The 10,193-nt window shown below is 36.7% G+C and overlaps 1 protein-coding gene across 1 annotated transcript; it reads left to right on the forward strand.

Moving 5' to 3' along the window:
• On the forward strand, positions 479-9,625 carry LOC109728384 (myc-associated zinc finger protein-like). Its single transcript, XM_020258776.1, has 6 exons — positions 479-572; positions 3,304-3,589; positions 3,878-3,950; positions 7,518-7,580; positions 7,763-7,846; positions 9,010-9,625. The coding sequence occupies exons 1-6, from the start codon at positions 479-481 to the stop codon at positions 9,049-9,051; spliced, it is 642 nt and encodes a 213-aa protein (XP_020114365.1). The 3' UTR covers positions 9,052-9,625.

Below are 10,193 nucleotides of genomic sequence, written 5' to 3' on the forward strand. Positions count from 1 at the left end.
ATGAAATGCATGATTGCATGTTAGTATGTATGCATAGTGAAATAAATGCTAGGTGCATTTTAGAGCTATGAGATCATGCTAGAAAGAACATACATGTTGGCATTGTAAGTATGTGCATGAGAAAATGTAGCTATAAACCTCGATGTGGACAATTAGGATGTCGACTAGATCGAGTGGCATTGAACCTAGTGTTATGTAACATAGGTTGCATTAACCTAGTGTCGTGAACCTAGGATGAATACGAGTGGCATTAACCTAGTGTCGTGAACATAGGTTCGATACGAGTGGCATTGAACCTAGTGTTAATAAACATAGGTTAAACAAGTGAACCTAGAGTCGAGATTTAGATAGAGATGACATAGAACCTAGCGGTTGAACCTAGGTTGTTGACTATAGTGGTAGTAGCCACTAGGATGTGCATGGGTTGAACCTAGATAGGTCGACAGTTTAGGGTTGTAGATGACCCTTGTGATGTGAAATGAATTCCGGAATCCCTAGTGATGTGGCCGCAGAAGAGGCGGTGGAAGCTTGCAGCAGAATACAAGAGATGGCATTTAGAATCATAACTATAGGTATGTGTGGTTCTCCTCGCCCGGCAGTGATTCAACGGGTATGTGTGGTTCTCCTCGCCCGGAATGCCATGAGAATAGTGATCCAACGGGTATGTGCGGTTCTCCTCGCCCGGTATAACCTCGAAATGGGTATGTGTGGTTCTCCTCGCCCATTTAGCTTATTGAATGATGCCGCCGGGATTGACTTGAGCCATTGTTGGGTGGGGTGCGATGCGTTCACCGCTAGATGGCTAAGTCAAGAAGTACGGTGGGCTGTGACGGCAGCCAGGCTGAGATGCAGCCAGTGCGCAGTAGTCCGCGGATGATTGACTCGAGGCCGAGTCGGGTCGATAGCTTGATTAAAGTAGTGGAAACCTTAAAGGCTAGTGATATACGGCAAGATCTAAGGCAGTAGGGACCTTAGATGTTAGTTGGTCTTGAGTTGTGGAACTAAAGTAGTAGAAACCTTAGAACTAGATGATATGAGCCGTGAGTGGCAGGTTTGAAAGTAGGATCAATTGATCTACTAGTTAATTGCATAATTGCATGATTTTCATACAGTATGACATTGTTGCATTCGTGAGGCAAAATCATGTAAATGTTAGTTGCATAATTATGATATTATATCTATTTGTTGAACTAACATGTTGTTTGTCTTCTTTGGACCTGTTGGTCGAGCTTTTCCCTTGAGTGGCCGTACCTACTAGGAACCATGGAGTTAGTTCTCACCCCACATTGTTTCGGGGTGTTACAGGTTCGCACGTGAGCGGCGCGGCGGCGCGAGGCAAGGGTGTAACTCCGTAGATAACGCCCTACCCCAGAGACTGGAGATAGCAGTACCTCGAATCGGCATAGCCTAGGGGTATAGGACATGAAAAGAACAATATGTTTCAAACTTGTAATAGAAATTGTAATAACTTAAATTGTATTTGGACAAAGCAAATTTGTAAAACGAAAACTGAGATGAATGCTTGTGATAGCAGTAGTTGTATTTATGTTTTTGATACTTCCTTACGCAATCTTTGCTTGAATACAGTTCCTAGTTGGAATCTCATACATTGTATCGATTGCGACGCCTAGGACGTATAGGGGAAACTCTGTCCGTTCGGCGGTCTGTCGGTGTGCCCGAACCCGACCAAATAGGCAGGGCACGGGGCGTGACAGCATGCCAGGCATCGTATATTGTGCAATGATGCCTTCACCTTCGAGGAATTGAGCAAATGGACCGGCCATTTGATCTTTATCCGTATGTCTTACATAACTCACCCCTTCTCTCGGACCTTACAATCTTGATTTTCCTATCCAATTGTTTCTCTACCTCAATCTTATAAACTTTAAAAGTATCAAGAGCCTCAGCTTTTTCAAATAAGAGATAGAGATACATATATCTTGAATGGTCATCAATAAATGAGATAAAATATCTCTGACTATTGAAACAAGCTCAGCTTTTTCAAATAAGAGATAGAGATATATATATCTTGAATGGTCATCAATAAAATATCTCTGACCATTGAAACAAGGAGTAGGAAAAGGTCCACAGATATCTGTATATATGACTCAAGAATTTCAGAACTCCTTCTGGCACCTTTAGTGATATTTGTGTTAGTATGCTTTCCCTTTATGCATTCCACACAAGTATCAAAATCGGTAAAGTTGAGATCTTGTAAGATTCTTTCTTTTAACAACATCTTTATTCTCTCTAAAGAGATATGAGCTAAACGCTTGTGCCATAAATAGGAGGAATTTTCTTTAATAATGTTTCTTTTAACACCAATGTCATGATTAACATTAAAATTATTTTCAAAAGATTAACTCAAATTACATTTGTACAAATCATCTACTAAACAACCATTGCCAATAATAATATTATCGAAGAACATAGTAAAAGATTCATTTTCAAATAAAATTTTGAAAACTTTATTTCTCAATTTAGAAACAGAAACTAAATTTCTAGAAAATTAGGAATATAAAAAGCATCCTCAAGTTTAAGTACAAAACCAGTACTAAATTCTAAAATAAACTTTCCTACGACTTCAACTTGAGGTTTATTTCCTTCTCCGCTAATTAAATGTAAGGACTGAGATTTTTGCAGTGTAGCTAAACTCTCAGTTGACGATGTTTTTGTGTGTAATTTAATTACAAAAGCACTCGTCAAGTTTCGGGCGAAAACGAGTTAAAACGGAAATTCTACGGGATTTCCAAGTTTCACTTAAAGTGAATAGTAACTCGATTTTCCGGAGAAGCCACGGTGTGAACACTACAACAAAAGTACTTTTTAGTGGCGACATTTTGGTGGCGACAGAGAATGTCGCCACTAATGTAAATAATATGGTGACGACATTTATTTGTCGCCGCTAATGCATAGAAAATGGTGGCGACAATTATTTGTCGCCGCCAATGCATAGAAAATGGTGGCGACTTTTATTTGTCGCCGCCAATGTATATAAAATGGTGGCGACATTCAAGAGTCGCCACTGAAACGGAATATATAGCGGCGACAGTTTGTCGCCGGTAAAAAAATAGACTTTTAGTGGCGATATTTGTCGTCGCGATATATCCTTATGAAGCGCGCCAAAACTTCCCTCCCTTTTTTTCACCACTCACCAACCCATCATCTCTTCAAAATGATAATTTTACCCTCACTTATTTAATGTCTATTACATAAGCTCTAGGGACTCTATTGTCTTTTAACATATAAAAAGAAATGTAATGAAATTACAGCTGTATACACCATCTAATCTTTCTCTCTCAGCCTCAGTTGTTTACCCATCTTCGTCGTCCCCTCCGCCTCCGCCAACTGTGGCTCCAGCACCCCTCATCGTCTCGTCCTCCCCTGCGGGCGCCAACAGTTGCTTCGCCGTGGGCCGCCTCCCCTGCGGCTCCAGCACCCTTGCGGCAACCACATCGTCGCCCTCCACGTCCGCAACCCCCTCGCCGCCTCCACCCTCCTCTACTCCCACGGCAACGCCGCCGACCTCGGCCATATGTACGACCTCTTCCTCGAGCTCAGCATCCACCTCCGGCGTCAACGTCCTCGGGTATGCCAACGAACCCCCCCACCCCACTACTTTATCTCTTTCTTTAATTCCCTCTTCTTCTTCTTCTTCTTCTTCTTCTTCTTCTTCTTCTTTTGTCCTGGGATTTGGGGTTTCTTCTTCTTCTTCTTCTTCTTAATTGGGCGGGCGGAAATTTGCAATCCTTTTGCTGCTTCAATGATTTCTGTTTTGTGCTAGATTGGAGCTTTTTGTTTCTTTTTCATTCCTATTTTTTCATTCATATTTTGAACCCTAGCTCTTTTTCGATTGTGCTTCCTCATGTGGCCACAGGACCTGCCTTCTAGCTAAACCCGCTGGTGGAACCGCCTTTGAGGTTGACCGCGGCCAGAAGCTCATCTTCAAGGTGCGTGCTACAAACCCTAGATCGCTCATCCTTGATATCTTCTTGACGACGGTGAACTCTAATCTCTTGCAACTGGGGAGCAGGAACAAGAGGAAGTAGATCCTAATTCTTGCTCTGTAGGTTTTAAATTGAATTGATCCCTTACTTATCTGGAATCTCAATATCATCAAGTCATAGCACTGAAAGACTTTCTTGAAATGCTTTGCTTTTCGACCCAGTTTTGGACCCAAATTCACTAACTTAGGCCCCCAAATTTGCAATTTAGTTCTTTTTATTATATTTAAAAGAAAGTTTTGTGTCGTTTTTTTTTTTTTTGTTCTGAATTAGGTTGGAATTCTACAATATCGAGGTCAGGATTCTACTATGTTCTGATTTTGTTCTTTTTCCTATTTTTGATAGGTTTAAGTGAATGCCTTTATATAAAGGCCTACTAGCTGGGTTTTCATAAAGGAAATCTTTTTCTAATAACTGATTGTTGTTTTAGAAGAAAACTCTTCTGCCTCTCGCATCCGTCCTTGTGCTTATTCGGTTTCCGACACACAGTGAGTGCTGCATCGCGAAATTTAATCAAATGGGTGTTTCTTGATTTTCTTCAATGTAATTGGTGTTTGAACTGTATATTGCTTTGGAGCTGTTGCGAAAAAACTACTTTGGTGGATTGGTGATAGAAAGTTAGGGATTGAACAGGAAAAGAAACATGCTTCTTGTCACGTCAATCCAGAGGCAAGCAGAGCAACATGCTCCTCTACATTTTAATTTATCATCCCTTAAGTTCTAAGAAGTAGCATTCCTGATAGATGAAACATGTTTATTTTTGGCAAATGTTGCTTTTTAAGAAAGTATTTTCCTTGATTTTGAAACTCAAGATTTTGAAAATGATGACCAAGAAAAATTGACCATGGCAGTAAAATGAAAAAAAAGATATGATTGTGATAATTTCCTGGTAGTGCAACGGAATTTATGAACTACCATGATTCATTCAAAATACTTCTAGATATCCTTCTATGATTTGTGAGGCTACCATGTGAGATAAAGAATTGGTGATGAGGTTTTATGATAACAACAAATTTGAGGATCAAAATCAGAACTTATGTTGATGATAGAAATATATCTAAGTTCGCCTTAGATTGCTTATATTGATCAGCATTATTAGACACCCCGTTAATTTTGAGGATTATACTTTTAGTAGTATTAAATAAAGATAGGTTACTTCGATAATTGCTTTTAGACAGGTTTTAATGAAGACTGATGCCTTGTTTGGTTAAGCATACATATTCCTTGTTTTTTTTTTACCTTTAAACCCAAATTTTATGCAATTGGATGCTATGAGCTGATGCATTTGCATGTTGCAAGCAATAACAAGAATAGAGAAGTCCTTCCCAAGGCGAATTAAATTGCATAGAATTTGAGATTTACAAAATAGAGAAAAATGTCAGGGTAGCCAAAGGAAGCCTAATGCCTCCATTATAATGATGTGGAGAGTTGCTCTTCTTATTTATCATCAATTTATGCTCAGTATCTCTGGATAAGGATAACTGTCGAACTTAGTATATTATGACTGGCTGCTTCTAGGCAAACTTCCTTATTGCCTTTAAAAAAAAATTGCTTATTAGATGGAATGGATGTCTAACTTACATTTCTCTGAGTGTTTTCTCTGGAATTAATGCTGCTATCCACATCCCTTGTTTATCTCAATTCCTAGTTTCAGTTTGATTACCTCTAGTTAAAGTTCAATTTTGAAGTGCTTTATCCAAAAAATTAAATTTTATTACGGATGAATTCAGTTTATTTTTCTGGGCAGTTACATTTTTCGGAGTAATTTTAAATATAGGTTTGTGGAAGTAATATGTGCATGCATGTATATGTTCATGCATTGCATCTGAATTACAGCATGGGCGCAGTCTCTCCTATAAAATCGATTATGCTTTTGTCATTCATATGTCCTTCATCATTATTGTAACCTATCTTTTATGATACAGTCCTGATTTCAGTTGTGTTTCATAAATGTTTTTAATATGATTTATGCATTATTTAATGCAGGAGGAATTCGACACGTATGATGATAATATCCATTGGTTTCTCAAATTACAATTTCTGAAAAAGAGGTCCAAGATCATTGAGATTGTTGCAGCAAAGGATGTTATATTTGCTTTAGCACAATCTGGTCTTTGTGCTGCTTTTAGCCGGAGTACGTCTGATGCTTTCCTAGTTTCCTGTTGACTCTTTTGTTTATTCTAGTTCTAATTCTGATTTTTTTTCTTTTTGTTGATAGCAACAAATAAGTGTATATGCTTCTTGAACATAAGCCCCGATGAAGTGATTAGGAGCTTATTTTATAATAAGAACAATGACTCACTCATCACAGTTTCTGTTTACGCATCAGACCATTTCAGTTCCTTGAAATGCCGGACCACTCCAATAGAGTAAGAAACTTACTTTCATGTGAATGCTCTAGTTTTCAAATAACTTCAATTCTCCTCGTGTATAGTTCACGCATTATGCACATATGTGCACATACATTGATGTACACATTGTGTGTGTTAAGGTTCTGATAAGTATTAAAAACTAAAGATAAATGCAGATTTTTTTCTCAACTTAACTATTAGCTTATAGTTGGTGATTTGAGGATTAAACCTTTCATGGTTTTCTTGGTTACTTGTAGAAGATGTACCGTGACAAATGTTTCTATATTGCTGATACCAAAATCTACAAACGAAGGCCTCGTTAGGCATTGTTGCCATTTTTGCTTTTTTAAAAGAATTTCTATACAAAATAGAGTGGGAGGGGATAATGGCTTGCTTGCAACCATTACATTCAAGTATTTGTTTGGCAACAAAGAGGAAAAAAAAATTGGAAGCAACTTTTTTTTGTTTCCAGTTTCTTTCTTCTTTTTTTTCGAACAAGTTGTCATTCATCACTTGGCCATGGTACAACAACATAAATTCCTTCTGCCAGTGCAGCAAAATTATATAAAATTAGTGTGTAAAAAAATAAAAAAAAAGGGTCAGAAATGCCAAATGAGACCTGCTATCTAATTTTGTTCCAAGCAGTTTTAGTAATGACTTATTTTTCGACTCTGGCAGATACATCAGAAGAAACCAGCTAGATGCTGGTTATTCTCTTTTTGAGACCGAATCATTAAAATGGCCTGGTTTTCCAAATTTTATCATATCTGGATTTATATATATCCGTTATTCTTGTGTGTGAAGTAAAAGAATCTGCTATTGCCTAGTACCAATTGGTACTTGAAAATTGGTACTTCACATTTGTTCATCTTGTAATGGTCGGATTATTGCTGATTAGTTTGATTGCTTGACCATTCCTTTCCTCTTCGATTCAGTCTTGGAAAAACAGTTGGCTTTAGTTCAATTTTGTTAGGCCTGGTAGGTAGGGAGAGCTGCTTTTGTTTTCCCACTTTCTTTTCTATCCAACTTAACTAAGCGCTCTCCGGAAGAAAAGATCACATTCAATCAGCAAGTGAGTATTGCGAATTGTAGAAGTTGTATTCCTTCTGTCGCTCTGTTGACCTAGGGCGTCGTAAGTTAACATCCGAGATTTTGTAAACAGGTCAAAATTTGGTGGGCTGGTCTTATGAGAGGAGCTGTATCCATTGCACTTGCTTACAATAAGGTGTATATTCTTTCTTTAGTCGACAACTAGAAAGCTAATTCATGGCAAACTGCTTACTTATTGTGTTATCTGTTCATTAGTACGGTTTTGTTTTATGCACCACATTGAAGTTGTTACTCACTTAATCAATCATCACTTTTCTATCTTTCCGATATTATTCAATTGTTGTGATGTGTTTGCAGTTTACTAGAGCTATTTATACCCAACTGCCTAGCAACGCTGTGATGATCACCAGCACAATAACAGTTGTTCTCTTTGGCACAATTGTAAGATCTCCTTATGCCTTTTCACATTTCTAGTAGAATGTTAATATTTGGATAGTAATATACTTACTTTTACCGCATTATGAAGCATTTACTTCCTAGCCCATTCAATTGTTGTGATGTGTGAGCTTTTTGTTATTGCATATTGTTTCTTATAGAGCTTAGATTATTTTACTTTTACTGCTATAAGATTGCAGCGTGAAGCCCCCTCCTTTTTTGTTTTCTTCGAGTAGAATGCGAGGAAACTATGCCTTTGTTTGTTTCTGTCAATTAGGATGAACATTCTCCAACCACAAATAAGTTACTCTACAAGGCATCAAAATAAGTTATCTACTTGCTTTGTAACCATTTGTTTGCATCTAAGTAGCAACAACCAACCACCATAAAGCAATGGAGTCTTTCTTGTTTTTTGATCTCTGCTTTATGAACTGCTGGTCGACTCCCGTTTTGCATGCTTAATTAACGTAGAATCGAAAGTAACAATTATCATCAAAATTTCTTATGCGGTTTGAATTCGAAGAACCTGATGGCTTTTTTCTTTTTTGGAAATATTACCAGTTTCTCAATAACAATCTTTGTCCAACATAGGTATGTTTATCAGGTTATGATGAATGTGACTAGTTTGTTGTTTCATCTGCATATATGCCACTTATTCTATAGGTTTTTTGCATAGCCCTGTATTCTAAAGTCTATTTGCTATGAATCAAGTTGAAGAGTAAGTAGTTTATATGAACTATAGTGCATTTTGAAATGGATAGTTCAATTTTAATAATTTTGGTTTGACCATATTATCTTATATTATGTTTAATCATTTCAATATAGGAGGATAGGAATTGATAAAAGCTGGATGAGTCATAGGAACCGAGCATGTAATGAGTATGAAAAGGGCATAGACATATTCTTAGATTTTGCATTTAAAAGATTGGGAAATGTGAAAAGAATTCGTTGTCCATATGCTAAATGTTATAATGTTAGACTCAAAAGCCGAACGGAAGTGAAGTACGATTCCTTTGCGAATAAAACTTGAGCCACCTTGCTTTTAGGTAATGATTTATTATTTGTTTGTCTCTTATATTTTTATGTGTATTTGTTGCTAATACTTGATTTGCTTGCTTTTAATTCATAATATTTGTTTATTTAAATAATTAATTATCTATTGTTGATAGGCAATGGTAGGAGAAAGCAAGAAGTCCATAGTAACAAGTTAACAAGTCTAATAGAGCCTCGACTTCATCACGAAGAACTGTGGAGTGTCGATCTGAAAAACCATGGCTTAGATCACAATCCCAAAAATTAGAACCCACTCCATCTCTCAGTGAAAATCCGCATGCTTCCACTCATCTTCCTCCAACTATAACTGATCGGCCGTCATCTCCAACTATTGCTAATCCGGACACTAACACTACAGGTTTTGTTACAGATTTAAGTTTTATTATTAATTAAATGTAGTGAACTCATTGGCTTTGTATTCAAAAATGCAGTTACCAATAGCATCATGAATGCAGTGAACACATTTGAAACAAATTGATGAATGCAGTGAACACATCATGAATGCTTTGAAATGTTTGGCAGGTCATTGGTGATGTATTGAATCGGCATGTAAGAATTTAGACATATTTTGAAAACTTTACATTTGATAGCATGTGGATATGACAAAAACACTATTATTGTGTTTTATTTTTTGGTTGTGTTGGGTGATTGTATTAGATGACAATGCAGTGATACTCTAACATACATGGTTCTTGTGAGACAATTTAAATTACTTAGTTTGATTCAGTCTTACTCATGTTGTCCCAAACTTGTAGATGATTAGTTCTTTCAACTTCTTTCAACTTCTTTCTATAAATCTTCTTGGGTGAGCATATAATCGCTGTTGTGAGAGACAATTCGATGCAAAATGTATGATTTCTGCTTGTTGATCTCTGGTTTGTTTGGAAAGCTTTCTGTAATGGTATTCTAGGCTTGATTGGCTATGGGACAGATTTCTAAGATGAACTATGTTGTAAAGATTATGTATGCTCTTCTTAATATTTAAAGTTTGATTCAGTCTTACTTATTTGTGTGGATTAATTTTATGATTAAATACTTTATAGAGATTCAATTAGATTTAATACAAATTGGTTATAAGGTGTTTGAGCCATAGTGCTTGGGTTTAATTTGGTTTTGAGAGGATTAAATTGAAATTAAAGGTTAAAATTTAAGAATGAGAATTTTTTATAACTATAGATTATTTTTAAGCAATTTATACTAAATCAATAATATCTATTACTACCAATTATATTTTTTTTAAAAATTAATTTTATATCAGAAAAATGGTGGTGACAATAGTCGCCACCATAAAACTAGTCAC

Source organism: Ananas comosus, linkage group 23 (assembly GCF_001540865.1).
Source record: "Ananas comosus cultivar F153 linkage group 23, ASM154086v1, whole genome shotgun sequence".
NCBI lineage: Eukaryota > Viridiplantae > Streptophyta > Magnoliopsida > Poales > Bromeliaceae > Ananas > Ananas comosus.

Bases quoted from the DNA above. Each gene is read 5' to 3' on its own strand.
- LOC109728384 (XM_020258776.1), top strand. From the start codon at position 479: ATGAATTCCGGAATCCCTAGTGATGTGGCCGCAGAAGAGGCGGTGGAA. The intron at 573-3,303 runs GTATGTGTGGTT...TTTCTCTCTCAG, and splicing joins ATTTAGAATCATAACTATAG to CCTCAGTTGTTTACCCATCT. The intron at 7,581-7,762 runs GTGTATATTCTT...ATGTGTTTGCAG, and splicing joins TTGCACTTGCTTACAATAAG to TTTACTAGAGCTATTTATAC.